The 23,929-nt window shown below is 42.5% G+C and overlaps 1 protein-coding gene across 2 annotated transcripts in view; it reads left to right on the top strand.

Annotated features, from left to right (window-relative positions):
* zbtb47b (zinc finger and BTB domain containing 47b) overlaps nucleotides 1–23,929 on the top strand; it is a 35,621-nt gene continuing 11,692 nt past the window's right edge. The window contains exons 1-3 of one of the 2 annotated variants that reach the window (XM_029116347.2): nucleotides 1–178; nucleotides 21,294–21,569; nucleotides 22,281–23,435. In XM_029116347.2, the coding sequence (XP_028972180.2) occupies nucleotides 176–178; nucleotides 21,294–21,569; nucleotides 22,281–23,435 (1,434 nt within the window). In that variant the 5' untranslated portion in view covers nucleotides 1–175. Of the gene's footprint in view, nucleotides 179–12,177; nucleotides 12,203–21,293; nucleotides 21,570–22,280; nucleotides 23,436–23,929 lie in introns of those variants that run through there. The other variant, XM_029116348.2, reaches the window with a different exon arrangement.

Raw genomic sequence — 23,929 nt, 5'->3', positions numbered from 1 at the left:
CAAAAGCAGCCTCTGCATTTTTGTCTGTCTGAATGCTAGCACGGCGAAAAAAGACTGAAGAGAAGAAAAAACTGAAGAAATGTGAAAATCCAACGAACATTTTCATGGCGAACAGAAGTCCGATGCAGAAGGAGTTATATTGGGACTCCGCTGTGCCTCGAAACCTCGGATCAAAATGGTACAGTAAAGCGATGTGGTTATGTTTATTTTTATGTCCCTTCTTGAGCTCTTGCACATTTGAGCTACTTAGCTAGGCGGATAAAACTTGACTTAAAGTAGTTCTTTCCCACACTGTTACATCATTTGTCATCTATGCTTCTTGATGCATTTACTGCTTCATAGTGAAGTTTGCAACTTGCATGGAACGCAATTTAAAAAAATGGAGCTATTACAAGAATTCAGTGGCTACAATAGCTACATTGTTGCAGAGAAAGAGTTAAATTCTTTCATATCAGGACATCTCTGCAAAGATCAGGTTGTGACGGGTGCATATTTACAGACCGAGAGTGAAACTAATCCGACCACTAAGGTGAAAATACAGCGGTCTGTGTTTATATTAAGTGTAGCATTGATACTAGATACACCTATACAGTACCATGCAGCACGAAAGGCGCAGTCCGACGGTTCTGACATGGTGGTCTCCAGTTGCAGGAGTCTGTCGCTGTCTGAACTTCAATAACATCGTGACCCCACACGACATCTGCCTACTGGCTGGCTGGCCCTGATAAATTAGCATAACGCTTCATGTTACAGTCCTAAAACACTGCCAATCCTTTCCTCGCTCCTACTGTCACCTCAATCACAAATTTCACAGAAGAGCTAAGAAAGGAAGATCACTGATTGAGCTTAACTCTGTAACTTATCAGGAGAGGAGAGTATATATTTCATAACATACTTCTTTAGTAGTCTGTTAATTTGTGTAAACAAGGCTTAAGTTGGTCCTTATTTATGTTCTTTTCATATGCTCTACAACTTAAATACATTCTAACTTTATTATAGTAATTCATGAGCAATGTCAGATGGGTCAAATTGAGTTAAGTATGTATAATAACACAGACATAACAGTAACAACAACGTAGTAATTTGTCTTAATGGAGTTGTTTAACCATATCCCTGTGTTGTTTCTGTTACTCTGGATGTCAAATAAAAACCCTAAAAGAATGTGATTAACAGAGAATGTGATAACAGAAGAGGGAGATTTGGTAGATACAGACAGACCGCAGAGAGAGAGACAGTGAGATGAGAGAGGCAGGGAATGACGTGAAGGGGATTTAATGGAGAGAAGATGGAGGTTAAAGAGGTCTGTAGACAGGACAGGGTAGATGGAGGGTAGAGAGGTCTCTAGATGGGACAGGGTAGATGGAGGGTAGAGAGGTCTGTAGACAGGACAGGGAAGATGGAGGGTAGAGGGGTCTGTAGACGGGACAGGGTAGATGGAGGGTAGAGGGGTCTGTAGACGGGGCAGGGTAGATGGAGGGTAGAGGGGTCTGTAGACGGGACAGGGTAGAGGGGTCTGTAGACGAGACAGGGTAGATGGAGGGTAGAGGGGTCTGTAGACGGGACAGGGTAGATGGAGGGTAGAGGGGTCTGTAGACGGGACAGGGTAGATGGAGGGTAGAGGGGTCTGTAGACGGGACAGGGTAGATGGAGGGTAGAGGGGTCTGTAGACGGGACAGGGTAGATGGAGGGTAGAGGGGTCTGTAGACGGGACAGGGTAGATGGAGGGTAGAGGGGTCTGTAGACGGGACAGGGTAGATGGAGGGTAGAGGGGTCTGTAGACGGGACAGGGTAGATGGAGGGTAGATGGGTCTGTAGACGGGGCAGGGTAGATGGAGGGTAGAGGGGTCTGTAGACGGGACAGGGTAGATGGAGGGTAGAGGGGTCTGTAGACGGGGCAGGGTAGATGGAGGGTAGATGGGTCTGTAGACGAGACAGGGTAGAGGGGTCTGTAGACGAGACAGGGTAGATGGAGGGTAGAGGGGTCTGTAGATGGGACAGAGTAGATGGTGGGTAGAGAGGTCTGTAGATGGGACAGAGTAGATGGTGGGTAGAGAGGTCTGTAGATGGGACAGAGTAGATGGTGGGTAGAGAGGTCTGTATACGGGACAGGGTAGATGGTGGGTAGAGAGGTCTGTATACGGGACAGGGTCGATGGTGGGTAGAGAGGTCTGTAGACGGGACAGGGTAGATGGTGGGTAGAGAGGTCTGTAGACGGGACAGGGTAGATGGTGGGTAGAGAGGTCTGTAGATGGGACAGAGTAGATGGTGGGTAGAGAGGTCTGTATACGGGACAGGGTCGATGGTGGGTAGAGAGGTCTGTAGATGGGGCAGAGTAGATGGTGGGTAGAGAGGTCTGTATACGGGACAGGGTCGATGGTGGGTAGAGAGGTCTGTAGATGGGGCAGAGTAGATGAACTTCAGGGTCATTTTAGGGAAACTCATTAGAACAGCATGTGGATGGCTGTGGGGAGAGAGAGAGTATGAGTGTGTGGAGGGGTGGATGGAGGGAGGGAGAGAGTGTTTGTGGAGGGGCGTATGGAGGGAGGGAGTGGTGGTGTAATCCCATGGTGCATCACATCTGGTTGTATAGGAGGCTCTAACTCTGGTTAATATCTGGGTCAGGTCATCGGGGTTAGCCTGCCCACACTCCCTGATGCTGTTAGGCTGGTGCTAGCACTGGGTTAGCCATCAGGCTGGTGTTAGCACTGGGTTAGCCATCAGGCTGGTGTTAGCACTGGGTTAGCCATCAGGCTGGTGTTAGCACTAGGGCCATAACTAAATAAATAACCTGTTTTAGAACGCACACTGTGGTGAACCCGAGTGGGAAGAACTAGCAAGGAGGTGGGCGTTAAACACTAACAAGGGACAACCTATTGGTTCCTTTATGATTTGCATCGGGCTGAAGCGGGGCATCCTATGAGTGCCTTTATGATTTGCATCGGGCTGAAGCGGGGCATCCTATGAGTGCCTTTATGATTTGCATCGGGCTGAAGCGGGGCATCCTATGAGTGCCTTTATGATTTGCATCGGGCTGAAGCGGGGCATCCTATGAGTGCCTTTATGATTTGCATCGGGCTGAAGCGGGGCATCCTATGAGTGCCTTTATGATTTGCATCGGGCTGAAGCGGGGCATCCTATGAGTGCCTTTATGATTTGCATCGGGCTGAAGCGGGGCATCTTATGGGTGCCTTTATGATTTGCATCGGGCTGAAGCGGGGCATCTTATGGGTGCCTTTATGATTTGCATCGGGCTGAAGCGGGGCATCTTATGGGTGCCTTTATGATTTGCATCGGGCTGAAGCGGGGCATCCTATGGGTGCCTTTATGATTTGCATCGGGCTGAAGCGGGGCATCCTATGGGTGCCTTTATGATTTGCATCGGGCTGAAGCGAGGCATCCTATGAGTGCCTTTGTGTATTTGTATAAGGCTGAACATGGGCAGAACCAGGGCTGAACACATTTTGTCAACTAGTCATTTGTTTTGTAGGGTCTTTGTCGACCAGATTTTATAGTTAAGTTGTCTGAATTATTATATTATCTGACTTATTATTATATTTTCTCTGACTGGTTCCTGTATCAGTGGAATTCATTACAGAGGCTGCAGGTCAGCCATTTACTCTGGACCAGGTGTTGTCAAAGTTCAGGGTTCACAATAATGTTTTGAGTGGACACAGTATCTGAATGAAGTGAGTTGCGTAATTATTGATGGGATAGGCACCTTATCTAAACGGTCTGGTCTATGGGCTTGTTCAGCGCCTTAACTAGTCATCGTCATTGGCGTGGAGACTGGTAAGCATCTCTAAATGATTGACCACAAAGAACTTGGTTCACTTCCCTTAGTTTCGCCTGAAAACATATGATTAGACCTGAGTCTGTCTACTTCACATGTACATTTGTAAGAACCTTTATAGGCTGCATGCATCCTGTTGTAAGTCTATGGAAAATTGCACTGCCTGCAATATTAAGAAATCTTATATTTGTGAGGAATAAAGGAGGCCAGTTGACAATAAGCACAGTTCTCCTCAATGACAGCGTGACATGCAAGAGTGCAGAAAGGACATTCCAAAAATGCACGTCTAAAACACATTTATTTTTATTTCATCCCAATACCCAATCCATACAGGAGGCCTTTTGCCAGTCTTGTTGTAAATCATTTTTTTATCATTTCTTTATTTTTTTATTAGTGACTTGCCTGATTAGCCCAGTGCTAACACTGGGTTAGCTCTAGGATCATTAGCCTGGTGCTGGCTCTTGGTTAGCTCTAGGATCATTAGCTTGGTGTTAGCTCTGTGATCATTAGCCTCTTTAAGTACAACATAATTATACTTGGTGCACTGGTGCCTCTAAAGGTTGATAACACATACAGAATATATTAAAACTTCACGTACAATATTTACTTGTATGACCTGAGTCACGTCGGACATGGATGGACAGCAGATGGCCGCTTGTTGTGTAGTTCTCTGCAGTTTCCAGACACAAACCCAAACCAGAGAGTGGCCTCTGGGTCAGGGTGGCCTCAAAGTCAGGATGGCCTCTGGGTTCTATTGAAGCTGAAGCTGTTATATTCTCTGCTGTGCATTTTTGGTGATCACTGTTTTGTTGATCTCCCACTTGAGATTGTAGGAGATGATGGACCCCAGGAATTTGAATGAGTCAGCTGACCCCTCAATCTCAATGGGGAGAGGTGGAAGGTGATTCCTGAGGTCAACCACCCCAGTGTTTTTGTGCTGAGCTCTAGTGGAGATGACATAGTTCTGGTGTTTAGATGGCTAGGCTGAGTCTGTAGCTATGTCTCTCTGCTGCCTTTTTCAGGTTTTACAACAAGAACTGAAGGTAGGCTAAACCTCTAAGATGGTGTTTTGAGAAAGAGACAAATAGGTTCATTCCACTGGCTGATGTGAAACAGAATGTGATCTTTCTTCGGTTTGTAAACATGGATGTGCCCAAGATAATTTTCCCAGATTTTACTGCTATTTTCGAAAGGCAATTCACTTCTGTTTCCAGATGGTTTCTTCCTTATAGTAATCATAGAACACATGTCACTTTACCTTTCTTTAAAGTCAAAGTTGTAAACATTACAAACAGTGGATGGAAGAAGTAAATAGCAGAAGTACAAAACTACCTTTTCACAAAATAGTTGCCATGGCCATACAATTTCCAAAATGATACCCTCTTTATGTAAATATGCCTTGATACTCTCTCTTAATCCCTCTCCCCTCCCTTTTTTCCCTCCCTTTTTCCTCCCTCTCACAATCTCTCCCCCATCTATCTCTTTCTCTCTCCCTTTCTTTCTTTCTTTCTTTCTGTGACTCCTTTTCTCAATCTGTTCTCACAGGGTACTGACTGAGACATTTATGTAACCACCTATTCAGTACATTCCTTCCTGCCTACCCTTGACTTTGAGCCTTCCTTCCTCTTTCTCTCCCTCACCCTCTCACTCTCCCCTTTCCTTCTCTCTTTCCTCTCTCTCCTTCACCCTTTATTTCTCCCTCAACCTCTCTCTCCTTTCCTCTTCTCTGTCCTCCCTCTCTCCCTCACCTATCTCAGCCCTACCTTCTCTTGCCCCTCTCCTTCACTTTCCCCTCCCTCCCTCCTTCTCTCTCTCTCTCTGTCCTTTATCTCTATCTTTGCTGAGTTAGGCCTGTACTGTTCTGTTTAGTCCTTGTGACAAGTGCAGCCATTCCAGAGTGGAGCAGCAAAACTCCTCCAGACATCTCTGCTCTCGGGCCCCACTCTCCTCAACCCTCTTTCCCTTGGAAACTAAACTCAGATCATAGGATAGGTGCTGTTGCTAATTGCTGCCCCTGAGGTGAACAAGTCCGACAAATACCTTTCTGAAACAAGCTCAACTGACCATACAGCTCAACTGACCATACAGCTCAGCTCTAGACTTGTTATATAACTACTTCCTTATTTTTTCCACTACTTTAACTTGGATTATGGTGAGGGTATGTTTGGGATGATGGTGAGGATTTCAGTTGAAGACTTTGTTTCTTGAAATTAGCTGTCAGCAATCAAACTCAGCATCGTCTCCTGTCACTATGGTCTCCTGTCAGCCTCAGCTCCTGTCAGTAGGGATTTCCTATCAGTATGGTCTGTTGTTAGTAGAGGTTACCTGAACACTACTTTTATATTTTTGTCCATTATAATAACATTGAAATGATCAGAAGTACAGTATAGACATTGTTAATGTTGTAAATTACTGTTACAGCTGGAAAGGACTGATTTTCAATCAAATATCTACATAGGTGTACAGATGTCCATTATCAGCAACCATCAGTCCTGTGTTCTAATGGCACATTGTGTTTGCTAATCCAAGTTTATCATTTAAAAAAGCTAATTGATCATTACAAAACAATTTTGCAATTATGTTTGCACTGTTGAAAACTGTTGTGCCTTCTTTAGGCTGCTTCAGTATCTGGAGCATTAGCAATTGTGGGTTTGATTACAGGCTCAAAATGGCCAAAAGCAAATAACTTTTTTAATAACTTTTGTCAGTCTATTCTTGTTCTGAGAAGGCCATTCCATATGAGAAATTGCCAAGAAACTGAAGATCTCGTACAATAGAAACAGACAACTCGCAGGCCCTCAAATATTAGCTTCATTAAATAGTACCCGCAAAACATCAGTCTCAACTTCAACAGTGAAGGGGCGACTACAGGAAGCTTTTGAACTGTACTGAGCTGTTGTGGGAGCAGCTTGAATGTATTGGTATGTAAAAAGTGCCGATCAAGCCAATCCAACTTGTGGGAGGTGCTTCAGGCAGCATCGGGTGAAATCTCTTCAGATTACCTCAACAAATTCATAACTAGAATACCAAAGTCTATAATTGAGTTTCCTCTAAGGATGTAATTGCTGCAAATGGAGGATTATTTGATGAAAGCAAAGTTTGAAGAACAGAACTATTATTTCAATTGCCAAATTTCAAAATTGCTAATATATCTTCTGTTCATTTTGCTATATTTCCTATTCACTAATTCCATTTATGTTTTCATGGAAAAAAAGGACATTTCTAAGCAAACACACTTTTGAACAGTGGTGTATTTTTTTTGCCATCAATGTGCACACATTACCCCTTTAAAGGTTTGATAAGTTTAGCCCTCAGTTAGAAGTGGAATTGTAGAAAAAAGTGAAATTACTTAACCACTGAGGCTTGAACACATAACACCCTCTCTACCAAAGGCACATTTTTAATAGCTAAAGCATTGGTTATAAAGTTCATGTCACCAGAAGGATTTAGTGACAAAGCAAAAACATGTTTTTAGGACTTTGTGCCAATTTATTGAAAATTAAAAAGGGGTTTCTCTGATGAATCCAGACCCTTTGTTTGAACACCAGATCCATCCTGTGTCCTTGAATCATCCTTGAGAGTCTCTAGAACTTGATTTCCCCCTGTGGAAAACGTAACTGATTGGACATGATTTGGAAAGGCACACACCTGGCTATGCAGGTCCAACTCTTCACAGTGCATGTCGGAGCAATCATCCTAGAACTGCCTGTCCTGCCAAACTAAGTAACTGGGCGATAAGGATTTGGTCAAAGAGGTGACAAAGAACCCACTCTAACAGAGCTTCAGAGTTTCTCGGCAGCGATGGAAACAGAAGGACAACCATCTGTTCAGCACTCTAACAATCAGGTCTTTATGGTCCAGCGGCTAGACGGAAGCCACTCTTAGTAAAAGGCATATAACGTTAAACTGGCTTATATCAGACACCTGCACCTGCTGAATTTTACATGCTGCGTGAAGAACTGTGAGAGCATGAGGAAAAATATTCTCTGGCCTGATGAGCCCAAAATCTAACTATTTTGGTGGAAACTGTGAGAGCACTACATCTGGTGAAAACAAGATACCACTCACCACCTGGATAATAAGACGGTATAAGACCATACGGTGAATTATGGTGGTGGTGGGAACATCATGCTATGGGGATGCTTCTCAGCAAGTCAGCTACCAGATCTGGGAGACTGGTCAGGATTGAGGGAAGGATGAACGGAGCAAAAAAGAAAGGACCTTAAAGAAAACGTAATTCAGAGAAAAAAAGATTTTCAGCACGAACACATTACTCAGTCAAGCACCCTGGATTGGCATTGGGACAAGTCTGTGAATGTCTTTGAGTGGCCTGGACAAAGCCTGGACTTGAGCTCCACTGAACATCTGTGGGGAGACTTGAAGATTGGATTTTACAAATGCTCCCCATCAAATCAGCTTGAGGGGAGTTTCAAAGAAGAATGTAGAGAAAGTGAAGGTCTGAATACCTTCCACTCATATTGCCTGTTTGGTGTAATCCTTTTTCAATCTCTATGGACTTTTTCAAACATTGTTGCAGCTCAACTCTTTCAAACAGCTTCTATCAATTCAGCCCTTGAGCAAAACTCTTAACCCTAATTAAGTGGCTGTAGAGAAGAGTGTCAGGTAAATGACAGAGACGTCTGTGTGTATCAAAGCCCTTTCTCTGGCAGCTCTGTCTCTGTGAAGAGGGATGTTTTAGGATGTTTAACAGGATAAATACATCCCTCCAGAGACCCTTTCTGATTATCAGTTTTTTTTTATAGAGACGTAGAGAGGGCAGATTTAAAGCAGATGCTTTACAACCCCCCCCCCCCCCTGCTTTTAGCTAAGATGTGTGTGTGAATGTGCCTGTTTGTGTGCATGTGTGTGTAAATGTGCCTGTTTGTGTGCATGTGTGTGTGAATAAGTGAGAACTTCCTCTGTTGTAGCTGATAAGAGATAATGATAATATAATAAGAGAGTATTGATATTATAATAAGAATTAGTATTGATTATATGATAAGCAGTAGTATTGATATTATGTTAATAATTAGTATTGATGATATTATAAGCAGTAGTACTGATATTATGATAAGCAGTAGTATTGATATTATGATAAGAATTGGTATTGATGAAATGATAAGAATTAGTATTGATGATATGATAAGCAGTAGTATTGATATTATGATAATAATTAGTATTGATGATATTATAAGCAGTAGTACTGATATTATGATAAGCAGTAGTATTGATTTTATGATAAGAATTGGTATTGATGAAATGATAAGAATTAGTATTGATGATATGATAAGCAGTAGTATTGATATTATGATAATTAGTATTGATGAAATGATTAGAATTAGTATTGATGATATGATAAGCAGTAGTATTGATATTATGATAATTAGTATTGATGAAATGATTAGAATTAGTATTGATGATATGATAAGCATTAGTATTGATATTATGATAATTAGTATTGAGAAAGACAGGCTCAGATATGAGAGAAGATTCTATTACAGTATTTCAGAACAGATCTGATTTATAACTAGACACTAACATCCAATCAGATACATTTCATCATCATAGACTGATTGTTATAACTAAACACTAACAACCAATCAGATGCATTTCGTCATTATGGACCACATTGCGTGCATGTGCATCTTCAAGTCTAAACCCCTAAATTAATACCAGACTCTGAGATTAAAAGCAAACCCCAGATTAATACCAAACCCTGAGGTTAATACCAAACTGCCAGATTAATACCAACCCTCAGATTGATGCCAAACCCTCAGGTTAATACCAAAACCTCAGGTTAATACCGAACTGCCAGATTAATACCAAGCCCTTATATTAATATCGAAATCCTTAGATTTGTTGTTTATGTTGTTTCTGGGAGCCAAAGTTTCGAATTTACAGATGCGTTGATGATACAGTCAAAATGCTGAAGATAATTGAAAAAAAATAATAACATCAAACCCGTTGGTTAATACTAAACCCTTAGAGTAATACCAAACCCTCAGGTTAACACCAAATTCTCAGATTAATTACAAACCCTCAGATTAATACTAAACCCTTAAAATAATACCAAATCCTCAAAAAAATACCCAACCCTCAGACTGTGTGCATACAGTTGTGCTCAAACTTTTGCATACCATTGGACAGTTGGTAATAAATGTACCATTTGTAAAGAAAGCATGACTGAGCAGGAAAAACACATGTTTTTCTTATGGGATTCAACTGTAGGTCACAGAATGGCACAATCATAAAACAAAACATGGCAACAAAGAAAAAAATTTAATGACCCCTGTTCAAAAGTCTGCATACCCTAAGTTCTTAATGCTGTGTTTTGCCCCCTTTAGCATTAATGACCGTGTGCAGTCTTTTGTAATAGTTGTCTTTGAGGCCCCTAATTCTTGCTGGTGGTATAGCTGCTCATTCATCTTGGCAACATGCCTCCAGGTCATGCAAAGTCTTCGGACGTTTGAGATCTCCCCAGAGTGGCTCGATGATATTAAGGTCAGGAGACTGTGATGGCCACTCTAGAACCTTCACCATTTTCTGCTGTAACCACTGGACGGTCAACTTGGCCTTGTGCTTAGGGTCATTGTCGTGCTGGAAAGTCCAAGAGTGTCCCATGCAGCTTTCATGAAGAAGAATGCAAATTGTCTGCCAGTATTAACTGATAACATGCTGCATTCATCTTGCCATACATTTTCACAAGATTCCCCATGCCTTTAGAGCTCACACACCCCAAAAACATCAGTGAGCCACCACCATGTTTCACAGTGGGGATGGTATTCTGTTCACTATAGGCCTTGTTGACCCCACTCCAAACATAATGCTTATGGTTGTGACCTTAAAGATCTATTTTGGTCTTGCCACTCCAAATTACAGTGTGCTAGAAGCTGTGAGGTGTGTCAAGGTGTTGTTGGGCATATTGTAACCAGGCTTTTTTGTGGCACTGGCACAGTAAAGGCTTCTTTCTGGCAACTCTACCATGCAGCTCATTTTTGTTCAAGTATTGTCGTATTGTGCTCCTTGAAACAACCACACCGTCTTTTTCCAGAGCAGCCTGTATTTCTCCTGAGGTTACCTGTGGGTTTTTCTTTGTATCCCGAACTATTAATTCTGGCAATTTTAGCTGAAATCTTTTTTGGTCTACCTGACCTTGGCTTGGTATCAAGAGATCCCAAAATGTTCCACTTTTTTATAAGTGATTGAACAGTACTGACTGGCATTTGCAAGGCATTGGAAATCTTTTTATATCCTTATCAATCTTTATAAAGTTCCATTACCTTGTTACGCAGGTCTTTTTACAGTTATTTTAGCCTGCTCAGTGCATCCACATGAGAGCTAACAAAGTCATTGTCTATTCATACACAGACACAAATTGCTATTTAAAAAGCCACAGGTGTGGGAAATTCACCTTTAATTGCCATTTTCACCTGGGTGTGTCACCTTGTGTGTCTGTAAAAAGGCCAAACATTCAACGGTATGTAAACTTTTGATCAGAGCCGTTTGGGTGATTTCTGTTATCATTATAATTTAAAAAGGAGCCTAACAACTATGTGATAATAAATGGCTTCATATGATCACTATCCCTAAATAAAATACATTTTCTTTGCATGATCAGTCACATTTTCAAAATCAATGCCAAATTTCACAATATCTGCCAGGGTCTGCAAACTTATGAGCACAACTGTATGTATTCTGTCCTCAGCACTCTGTGATCCACAGCTGACTGCTCTCGGTTGAATTAGTCATTCAAAATAGATTTTCCTGTTCATTATATTATTGTCCTAATTACAACCATAGGCTTTGTAATGTGTTCTAAACCTTATACTGGCAATAGCTTCCCTAATAATGAAAACTGTGTAAAGTATATAAAGAAAGAGATGAGGTCTAATTATTAATCACAAAATAAATATAAATTCCACCCAAAACATGTCACTTGTCAATTATTGGCACCTCTGCATGTAGTGTTTGGTGTACCCCTCTCCCCAGGTATTTGAGACCATTCATCCATGCAGAATCTCTCCAGATCCTTCAGTCCTTGGTCCTTGCTTGTGGACTCTCATATTCAACCCCCACAGGTTTTTAATGGGGTTTAGGTCAGGGGAGTGGGGTGACCATTGCAAAAGTTTGATCAGTGAGACATGTGGTCAGTTAGACAATTTTGGGTGGATCTAGAGGCATGCTTTGGCTCATTGTCCTTCTGAAGCACCGATTACCCATTTTTAGCCTTCTGGCAGTGACTAGCTCTTGACAGAGTCCATGATGCTGTTTATCCTAACCAGGTTTATCCTAACCAGGTTTATCCTAACCAGGTTCCCAGGGCCTTTGGAAGTGCTTTGTGACTGAAATGTTGGACAACTCTCTGAATGGATCAGGAGAGGTCAAAGCTGATATGTGTGTGTACACCTCAAGGTCAGTGCTGAGTTTGTATCCTTATTGTGAAGTCTAGTGAAGAGGAGAGAGTGGATGAAATGCAGACTGTAGACAGAGAGGAACAGTGCCACGTAAACAGGCGCACCAGACTGTTGTTCAGTCATTACTTGCTAACTCAGTCCTGCTAGGTGATCGTTAGTTCCCAGTAGAAGAGATACATTGACCATGGAGGTGATCGTCACTGCTGAATCAGTGACCTTATGGTTAAATTAGCTTGGCCAGGGTAGAGACGTAACAGGTCAGGGTCGAGACGTAACAGGTCAGGGTCGAGACGTAACAGGTCAGGGTCGAGACGTAACAGGTCAGGGTAGAGACGTAACAGGTCAGGGTAGAGGCGTAACAGGTCAGGGTAGAGGCGTAACAGGTCAGGGTAGTGGGGTAACTGGTCAGGGTAGAGGTGTAACAGGTCCAGGTAGAGACGTAACAGGTCAGGGTAGAGGCGTAACAGGTCAGGGTAGAGGCGTAACAGGTCAGGGTAGAGGCGTAACTGGTCAGGGTAGAGGCGTAACTGGTCAGGGTAGAGGTGTAACTGTGATGGAAATCCACTATGTAGGACCCATAATAAATAGGTATAGAGAAAAAAAGTCAGTTGGCACAGTAACAGTTTTATGAAACTTGCAAGGAGAGAGAAAACATAGCAACAAGGTTACCACTGAAATGTCTCTGAGGTGCAGCCCAGAATAACCTCCTTTTGTAAAGGCAAGAAGGTGTGACAACATCATACAAAATAGCTGACCTTTGAGCAAAATATGTCTATTGGTCTCAATCAGTCTAGGCTTGTTCCTTTGATTAGTTTCGCTCTTCATGAGCACGTCTTGCTCTTCCTACTGTCTAAATACAAGGACTCTGTGCTTTACTAAAAACAGCTGCCATAAAGCCCCTATTAAAAAAGAGAACACTGGATGCATCTATAATGAACAGCTATAGACCTGTATCAAATCTACCTTTTATAGCCAAGATCATTGAGAAGGTTGTCTTCAACCAACTCAGCAATTTTGTGACCTCAAGCGGTCTCTTTGTCAAATTTCAGTCAGGCTTCCAGTCAGTTACAGAATAGATTTCAAAGTGGTGCTTTTAGTTTATAAATCTCTGAATGGTTTAGGACCCGAATACATTTCTGATATGTTTGCATAATATAAACTGATCAGTCAGTCTCACTGGAAATTAGTTGGATAAAGGTTGAAGATTGAAATCAGTTTTTTTAAGCACATTCACTTAGACAAATGTCAAATTAACTAAAATGGATTAATCTTCATATTCCTTTTACATTGGTTTACCTACAACTTGCACGAAAAAATGGCTGCCCTATACTGAAGGGAATATGCAATTTTCAGTACTACTCACAGAACGTTTCTGAGATCAAGTTAAAGGGATAGTTTGTGCACAATTCATATTTTCCCACTTACAAGTAAATTTTTCCACTTATAAGTCCACTTACCAAATGATATTCCTGAATATACATAGTCATTTTTTTAAACAAACCATTATTCAGCTCTGTCCCAGTCTGTAATTACCATTATTAGTACCAAATTCATGAATTGAAGCGGTTCTTGCCTTTATTGCAAAGCTGCATTGCAAGCAAAAAATAACTCCAAAACACTTCAAACTACTTTCAGTAATCTGTCGTGGTAGCATCGATTTTTTTTTTTAACTGGCGCCATTGGCTGATTTCAAACTGGCACTAGCAAAATATTTCCTATAGCCACCATACACAGCTTCTGTTCTTCGGCAATGATGTCATTGAGGTGAGCGTGAATTTGGACCCATGTTCACGTAGAAGAAGACTAAAGGCTAATGCAATTCCATCGAGTTACCCAGTTCAACCCGTGGAGACAAGACAGATTGTAAGTAACAATTCAATTTTCTATGTTATAATACACAAAATGCATATTGCCTCTGGATGTTCTGGGCAAGGATTGGAGATTAACCTGTTCAACACCACCCCTCTTTAGCTGCTGGCAAAGCTTCTATTTGGTCAATTCATCAGCGTATTATGGTTAGAACAAGTATGGCTTTATCCCCGAATAATTTCTTCCTGCTCGTATTCAGACTCAGACATAATATATACGTATTTTCCTTTGTTTCTCAAGCAAATAAAGTTAGACTGTGTGAGGTGAATATCAAAGACGAAATAGTTAACTTGCTTTCTAGCTAGCGAATACAATAGTTTACTGTAATTTATATACTTATTTTTCCCAAAAGAACACGTGGATTTATACAATTGTTGACAAAACTAACCGGTAAACAGAGGAAGTACCCGTTTATTTGAAAATGAGAATTATATCATGAAAATTACAACTTTATTTTGAAGAATACAACAGACTGCAGACTGGGACAGAGCTGAATAATGGATCATTGGAAAAAAATGACTGTGTCTTCAGGACTATCGTTTGTGAAGTGGACTTTGATAGTAATATGAATTTTGGATGAACGATCCCTTTAAGTTAGGCTTTGGCTACTCTGTATTTCATAAAATGCCCTGAGTCAGACAGTCACTAATACGGTTTATGGCGACTGTTCACAACCAACCCAACTGTGGATCAGATGCAAAAGAAAGGTAAAAAACGCTAACAAACTATTGTCGTGTAAAAACCAACTAATTCAGACTGATGAACTTCAGAGTCACACTGGGGGTTTTTGTCACTCCCTCTGTCTCCTCTGCTCTCTTTCCTACTCCTCTTCTCCCTGTCCATGGCTGCGAGAAAGATGAGGTCTGACAGAGTGTCCGCTCGACTTCCTCAGGGTGTCCATCACGTTAGGCGTGCTGAATGTGCAGGTTGCAGTGTCCTGGGCTGCAGAATAAATGCATGGGTGGTGGAGGATTCTTGTTGGCTGGCTGTTTTTCACTGCTATTGCTGTTGATTGAGCATAGAAAATTCTGAAATAGCAATTGAATTGGGCTATTTTTTATGGAAATGGAGAGAGAGAAAATATGAAGAGAGTGATTGGGAGCGAGTTAGAAAGACTTGCTTTGAGAAGACATGGTCTCTCCACTGTGATTAGTCTGACTATAACTAGCAAGATCAGGTGTAGGGAAAACATATCTAAAGCCCCATAATGCTTCACTCTTGCAACTCTTTCCTGTCTGTGTAAAACTGTACTCCACTGCACTCTTCTGAATTCTACTGTACTTTACTCTCCTACTCTACTGTATTCTACTGTTATGTATTCTTGTAATTTATTGTATTCTACTGTATTCTCCTACTCTACTGTATTCTCCTGGACTGTACTTTGCTGTATTGTTCTCCAGCTAACTCACCCCGCAGTTGTTAGTTTATAGAGAGATGATCATGTGTCCTGGAGACATCAGAGGAGAGTGTAGCTTTTCCATTTGACCAATAGAAATTGTAGGATGTTTTAGGATGTACACCCATTTGTGTACACTGTGAATAATGGTTATTTATTCAGGCATCTGTCCACTATATTTACAAATGTGGAAAAGGTTTACAAAATGCCCCTTTAATTCAAATAAGACTAAATACGATCTTGCTCAGACTGCATAGCGATCCAACCAACACTACTGAACCATCGCTAACAGCCTGATATTCACCTGTTCTGTTACATGTTATATATAAATTGGCAAAAATTGTGGGAAGTATTTGTAAAACATCTATCGTATCCAAAGGGTCCCACATCTAATATCCATAGCAGTTTACCCCCCAAACTTCTACAGGCCCGGAAAAAATGAAGAGACCACTGCACCTTTTTCTTTCCTTTCCAAACATTTTGAAAAGGAAGGTTTTGAGTGAGGAACAGAAGAGACCACTGCAAACGCTTCTGTTCCTCATTCAAAAAGGAAAGGGAAAGGTGCAGTGGTCTCTTAATGCTTTCCGGAGCTGTATTTTCCTGATACACCTACGATGAGGGCAAATATTTTTGGATCCGTTTATTTGCCCAGTGAGAGACAGAATAACAACAAAAACATGCAGAAAAACGCATGTCAGAAATGTTATAAATTGATTTGCATTTAAATGTGTGAAATAAGTATTTGATCCCCTCAATCAGAAAGATTTGTAGCTCCCATGTGTCTTTTATACAGGTAAGAAGCTGGCCCCATTTGTTACTGTTTTCACTGTCCTGTGTGTTTTTCCGTTCCCTTGAGCTTTCATGAGAATTGTAGCTTTGCTAAGCAGTTCTACGCAGTTGTTTGTTTGGCTCCGACTCGTATGTGGAAACATTACAGTATTATTACAATAATAATAATTATTTTAATTGTTGTTAAAACCGGGACAATTTGGTAGTGAATGTCGAAAATCAGGACATTTGAGTGTTTTACAGATATTTGTCGGGGCTCTGACTGACACCGGGCTCTGACAACCGGGCTCTGACAACCGGGCTCTGACAACCGGGCTCTGACAACCGGGCTCTGACAACCGGGCTCTGACAACCGGGCTCTGACAACCGGGCTCTGACAACTACAGCTGCAGTTTTTAACGCCACCTCTGATTGGTCATGTCAGTGGTCACTTCTGCCAGTTAGGAGTCCTAGAGCACCTGTTGCAGATCACTGACGGATGAATAATGCATCAGGGGAAGTTGACTGAAAGACTGTTCAGATATCACCAGCAGAATAACATCTATCACACATCACCACAGTAACATCTAACATACATCACCTGTCTGTCATTTATCAACCATTACCAGACTGACATTTATCACACATCACCAGACTGACATTTATCACACATCACCAGACTGACATTTATCACACATCACCAGACTGACATTTATCACACATCACCAGACTGACATTTATCACACATCACCAGACTGACGTATAAAGTAGGGGAGGAGAAGGAAAACAGAGGGATGTAAGAAGGACAGATATGGGGTCTTAAATCCAAAATGTTTGTTTAGTGTTGTTTGATTAACTGTCACAGGGATTGCCATTTTGTTTATTAGTGCGGTAGCTACTGTATTGTTGCCTTCCGTATCAATCTACAGGAATTAACGGTAGATGGAGCTCATCTGTCATTCATGGCCAGTAGCTGTGGAGCTATTCCAGAGATAAAACTGCTGCTGTCTGATGCACATTATTGAAGGATCATCATTATTTGGAAAGGGTGCAATCGCTTCAACAAAAAAAGTGTCATTGAATAGCCATTTACTTGATGTCTCCAGATCATTATCAACACAGAGGAAGGAGACTGTCATTGACAACAAATTTTCTGGGAGCAGCCATTAGTTAAAACCTTTAAGTGTAAAGACAGAAACATTTCTACAAGGTTAGCAGTTTAGCTAGCTCCAAATGCTAATCAGTGTGTCAGCAGTAAACCAAAGCTGTTTATGTGATCTGAGCAAGGAGACTTATTAAACCTTTTTTAATTGACTCTTGAGTTTTCTAACCAGCAGACCTAAGTTATGTTTGTCAGACCCTGTGGCTTTCCAAGTGTTGATAGCTAGCATGGGATCAAGGACTTCCTCTTCTGTGAAAAGACTCAGGGGAAAAACCTGGCCTATTAACAACAGTATTTTTGGGAGGGAGTAGAATGTTTCTCGGAGAGATTACCTGCTGCAATAAAGTTGTGACTTCAATATGTCCTGTATCCAAAACGATCCGTTTTGGCAGAGTGGTATGTGAACTCTTCTTTAGGGTCAATGTAGACTTTGTAGGCACCTTAAATGTAGGACTCATTGACTTGAGTCCTTTGTTTCCCTTTAAAAGTTAAAATATCGAAGGATGATCACCTGAGATGACATGAAGTTGGCTACAATTTCAGTTAACTGGTTTAGCATACATTTCTCAGCAGAAGGGGGAAATGCACTCCTACATGTGTAGTTTCATAGCTGTTTCCTAATTTTAGGTTGAATGCTAGCAAATAAAATTGCTTAGTGATGGAGACTAGCAGTAAGAGTAAGAGATGATGTTTTGTAAAAATGTTAATAACACCATCTTTCCCTATCCTATCTTTCTTAAATACACAGTATCCACCAAGCTCAGTATCGGCATTATTAGTCTTCTTTGATGACCATGTTAGCTTAAAGTCTGGAATTGATTGTACTATTCCACCTCTCACCACTCCTCAAAATAATAAGGAGCTCTCACAGTAACAAAAGGAGAGACGTTATCAGCTGACTTTATGGGTTGTACCAATGTTTCCCTATTATCCTTTGGACTGAGTGCATGTCCAATGTGGTTCCTTTTCTGGTTAAATATGAGGAAATGACCCATTTGTTTTTCACATAAACGTTGGTTAGTAATACTCATATAGTGCTTAGTACAACTCATGTATGCAATTTAATTTGTCTCATTTAATTATCTCATCTATACATTTGAATTAATACAACTCATGTAGAACTTGAATTAGTACAACTCATGTATACATTAGTACAAGTTAGGTCGTCTTGGGAGTAGACTCTGATCTCACTTTCTCACCCTCTCCTCACCGCATTACCTCTGCTCTGTCATATCTTTCCCTCCTTTCTTTCAATTCTCTCTCCCTCATCCCCGACCTCTCCCCCCTCTTATCTGTTCTTCCTCTTTCACTCTCCCCCTGTCTCTCATTACCTTGAACCAAACCCCTGATTTAATACAACAAACACATGAAAACTACAAAGCATTGATATAATCTTTTCTCTTTTGTCCTGCACTGTCTCTTCAGTTTCTAGATAGTGATAGCATATAGCCACACCAGCTCCAGGACACAGGCATCCAGCTGAGGAGCTAGGAGACCCTAACTAGTCCTCCTCATGCACAGGAACAGTCCGAACCCTGGAATGACCAATTCCATTAATTGTTTGGAGGTTTATTCACCATGGTTTCACCAATGATTTCTCCTGTCATATTTTTTGTGTTCTTCATAATGTGTCTTCTGAGGGACTGGGAGAGAGGGAAAAGGGAGTGAGAGAGAAGAGGGGAAGGAGGAGTGAGAGAGAAGAGGGGGAGGAGGAGGGAGAGAGAAGAGGGGGATAATGGGAGGCGGCACTGAATATCAATGTACTGACTGTGTGTGTCCCTGTGAGTGTCCTGTTCGGATCGAAACCTTGCCCTTCCTGTGCTAAAATAAGCCCACCTTGGAAGGTTTTGCTGTGCCCCACAGAGCTAGCTTTGATTCTGGACCCCCCCCCCTACTGTGAAGTGCAATGTGTCCCATAGAGCAGGGACAATAATCCCAAAAACTATTGACACCAACCATACCAACCGCTTATCAGAGACATATAGTTGATCTCCATTGCGAGAATTCGAATATACTAGAGATTATTATTTTTATCTTATTATTGATTGTTGTCCTTTCTCCAATCTCCGATATAGTCTGTGTCTAAGGTACTGTCATTGCAACAACATCCAGTGGATTTGGGAGAGTTTAAAATGTCACAATACTTTCTTTAAAGGCGTCCCTAGCTAGCTATTCTGTTAGCCAGGGATGGAACAACACGTATGACGGCGTGCTCAATGACCTGACAGCCTCGAGTGCATGAGGGAGCACAAAAAAAAACAGCTGACAATGACATCACAGCCAATAAACCTAGACAGTGGTGGCCAGTTTCTCCTCTGGCACAAATCAATGAATGCTTGTATAGCTGGCTATATAGTTAAGTTAAAGTTACAGTCTGTGATTTTTGACCACTGGTAGTAAAAGTATCACTGTTAAACGAAACGGGTTCCCGATTTGTGCCTCATGTCACCTTTTAAACTCATGGCTAACTGAGATATGATGGATAAATTCATCTGGCAGCAGTTGGACGGCCCTATTCACAACATTTCTAGCTAGCAGAAAGCTTCCAGTCTGTTAACTCTTTTACATTCACCCCTTCTAAACTCTCTACACAGTAAGCCACCCTAGACATTGAGCTGAGACAAATCTACCGATCCGGGTCACGACACCAGTGAAACCGAGGTCAAAGTGCTGTTGGTAACAGTTTAGCTTCCTCCACTGACTGCTCGCCTGGCCTCACACAGGTTGCAAACTCACAGTTCTCTCTTCGCAACGCACAAACACTCCCTCATTGACAACGTTTAAATCGCTTGAGATATACAAAAAGTACCAGTAGTTTTTTTCCCCCCATTGAAGTCCATGGTACTGTATGCATTTGCATAATGAATCTTCTCATTGAAATGCACTGAGAGAATGTAAATATTGTTACAAGTATGAGTTAAAAAGTATAAATAGTATCAAAATCTTCTCAAGCAACCCATGGTGGGGCATTCATTTGAGAGTTGGTTTGGTGTTGATATCTTTCTTGTTTATGCTCTAGTTTTTAGTAAGCACACCTGATAATAATAAGACTATGAGAGAAATCTAGAGTCGTTCTTTGCCTTTGGCAAGCACACCTAATTATTTTAAGATAAGGAAAATACTGCCATAATCCCTCAAATCTTATCTGAAATGGAGATTCCCAAGATGATTCTGTCTAATGATGTTGTGTAACCATCACAACAGAACACATTTTCTTAATCAGAAATCTGCTCATCTTAGAAATAAAACTCATTTCTCCTCATCCTCCTACCCTCTCAAAATCTCCTCCCCATCTTTCCTCCTCTCCTTCCATCTCTCCTACCCCCATCTTACCTTTCTTCTCCCTCTCTTCTCTCCTCCATTGGTCCTCCCTCCATCCCTCTCTGCTCCATTCTTTCCTCTTTCATCCCTCCTCTTCTCCTTCCATCTCTCCTCCCCTCATTGATCCTCCATCCATTCTTCCCCCTCACTCCTCTATCCCTCCCCCTCCATCTCTCCTTCCCTACTCCATCCCCCCCCTTCCATCCCTCCCTACCTGTGCCATCCCTCCCTCCTCCATCTCTCCCTCCCCCTCCATCCCTCCCTTCCTGCTCCATCTCTCCCTCCTCCATCTTTCCCTTCCTCCTCCCTCCCTCCCTGCTCCATCCCTCCCCTCCCTCCCTCCTTCATCCCTCCTTCCTGCTCCATCCCTCCCCTCCCTGCTACATCCCTCTCCCTCCTCCATCTTTCCCTCCCCCTCCCTCCCTCCCTCCTCCATCCCTCTCCTCCCTGCTCCATCCCTCTCCTCCCTCCCTCCTTCATCTCTCCCTCCTCCATCTTTCCCTTCCTCCTCCCTCCCTCCTTCATCTCTCCTTCCCTGCTCCATCTCTCGCCCTCCTTCCGTCTCTCCTCCAGCTCATAGTTGAGAAGACGTCAGACTTTCCGTCGACTGAGTTCTCTCTGGTGGAGGATGTGGCTCTTCACTTCACCTGTTTGATGGACCGGTTGAACGAGCAGCGCCTCTTCCAGCCGGACCTCTGTGACGTGGACATTGTGTTGGTGCGCCAGCGCAGTACTTTCCCCGCCCACAAGGGGGTGCTGGCGGCCTACAGCCCCTTCTTCCACTCACTGTTCTCCCAGAGCAAGCAGCTGCGTCGAGTAGACCTGTCTCTGGACACGCTCAGCTCCCAGGTTGATACACATTCATTAGGTGTACACACCCCACACATAATGCAAGTATTAGACATAGGGTCTACATAACAACTACATTACACATCCATTAGGCCTACAAAAGCCACACATTATGCAAGCATTACACATAGGGTGTACATAACAACTACATTACACATCCATTAGGCCTACACAACCCACACATAATGCAAGCATCAGACATAGGGTCTACATAACAGCTACATTGCACATCCATTAGGCCTACACAACCCACACATATTGCAAGCATCAGACATAGGGTCTACATAACAACTACATTACACATCCATTAGGCCTACAAAAGCCACACATTATGCAAGCATTACACATAGGGTGTACATAACAACTACATTACACATCCATTAGGCCTACACAACCCACACATAATGCAAGCATCAGACATAGGGTCTACATAACAGCTACATTGCACATCCATTAGGCCTACAAAAGCCACACAATATGAAAGCATTAGACATAGGGTCTACATAACAACTACATTACACATCCATTAGGCCTACACAACCCACATGTAATGCAAGCATTAGACAACACATTTCTTAAGGCTGAGGTGAATTCATATGCTGTATGCCATTCACATTTGGACATAACACATGGGCCCAAAACATCACATTTATGAGCCAGACATATCACATTCATAAGTCCTACATAACGCTCCTTTGTATCCAATGGCAGGGCCTGCAGCAGATCCTTAACTTCATCTACACCTCCCGTCTCTTGGTTAGCAGCCGTAGTGTCCAGGACGTACTCAACGCTGCCACACTTCTGCAGATGAATGACATTGCAGCTTCCTGCCGTGACCTGATTGGCAGCCAGTCGCTTAGGGCAACCGGAACCACTTTAGACAACATGATCAGTCAGGATGGCCTTGGTGACCCCACTGACATGACCCCTGGCCATCAGCATTACAGGGAGATCAAGCAGGAGGCGGAGTTGGGGCGGGTGTACACCCGGGAGGGGAACTGCCCATTCTCTGTGAGGGTAGAGGACGATTCTGGGAAGAGCCACCAGCACCACCCTCCCACTTCCCTCAGCCAACAGCAGCATCAACACCCAGCATCCCCCCAGACCTCCTCACAGACCCAGGCCAAGCAGTTTTACCAACACGAGGAGAGTGGAGGACCAGGAGGAGGTGGGAGGGGCGTGTGTAAACTGGAGGGGGGCGGAGAGCAGATTATCGTGGAGGTGAACCTTAACAACCAGACTCTCAATGTCTCCAAAGGATCAGAGGGCAAGAACGTCACCACAGATAACCATGCCACGGATATGTTTACCCGCTGCCATGGTGACCAAAGGGACTCAGAGGAAGAGGACAATGAGGAGGATGAGGATGATGATGTTGATGGGGAGGAAGAGGAGGAAGATGAGAAGCATAGAGAGCGAGAACGGGAGATAGGGAACAGCAGTGAAGAGGAGGAGGAGGAGGAGGAGGAAGAGGAAGAAGAAGAGGAGAATGACCTGAACATTCCAGGAGACGATGAGGAGTCTATGATGATAGACGGCCCTCTTCTGGGGAGTCGGACTCTGGCAGTTGCTGCGACAACAAACTCCATGCGGCAAACCCTTGGCGATGCCACCCTCGCCAACCGTCACCAGGGGAGGAAGAGGAAGCAGAGCCCTGAAAGTGTTGGTCAGAAGGTCCGACTAGAGGAGAAGCAGCACTTTCCCTGCAAAAAGTGTCCCAGAGTCTTCAACAACCGTTGGTACCTGGAGAAACACATCAACGTCACTCACAACCGAATGCAGATCTGCAACCACTGTGGAAAACGCTTCTTACTAGAGAGTGAACTGTTACTGCACCATCAAACCAACTGTGAAAAGAGCATACAGGTTAGTAAGTGCTGGTATTACACTGCTGCACAACTATACTACTACACCCTTAATAGATTACTACTACATTACAGCAGCAATACTAAACTACTACCACTGTACCATTACTTAAGTACCACCACAAAACAAACGTTCAATATAGTATTAACCCAAGGAGAACCAGTGAACGTTAAGATACAATACGTTACCAGACACATTTATTAATGTACTGCATGTTTTGGGATCCTGTCCATTTGTCTGTTAATGTTTCTTAAAGTCATCTAGTCCCCTCTGAGATCTAGATTACCCGGTCAATATTGAGTAGAACGTGACCGCAGGAAAACAACCGATGACTGCCACAGTTTCCACAGAACCTTTTTCAGAACCAAGTAAAACATGTCTAAAGATTAGTTTTCAGTATTGCCTGATCCCGAAGTATTCTCCATCTTCTGAAAAACATCATTTGAAGACATGAATATCGACTGGGAAAATTTGCAGCAGATTCACTAAATCCA

Source organism: Esox lucius, chromosome 21 (genome assembly GCF_011004845.1).
Source record: "Esox lucius isolate fEsoLuc1 chromosome 21, fEsoLuc1.pri, whole genome shotgun sequence".
In the NCBI taxonomy this organism is placed as follows: domain Eukaryota; kingdom Metazoa; phylum Chordata; class Actinopteri; order Esociformes; family Esocidae; genus Esox; species Esox lucius.
This window is presented reverse-complemented; position numbering and strand designations above follow the sequence as displayed.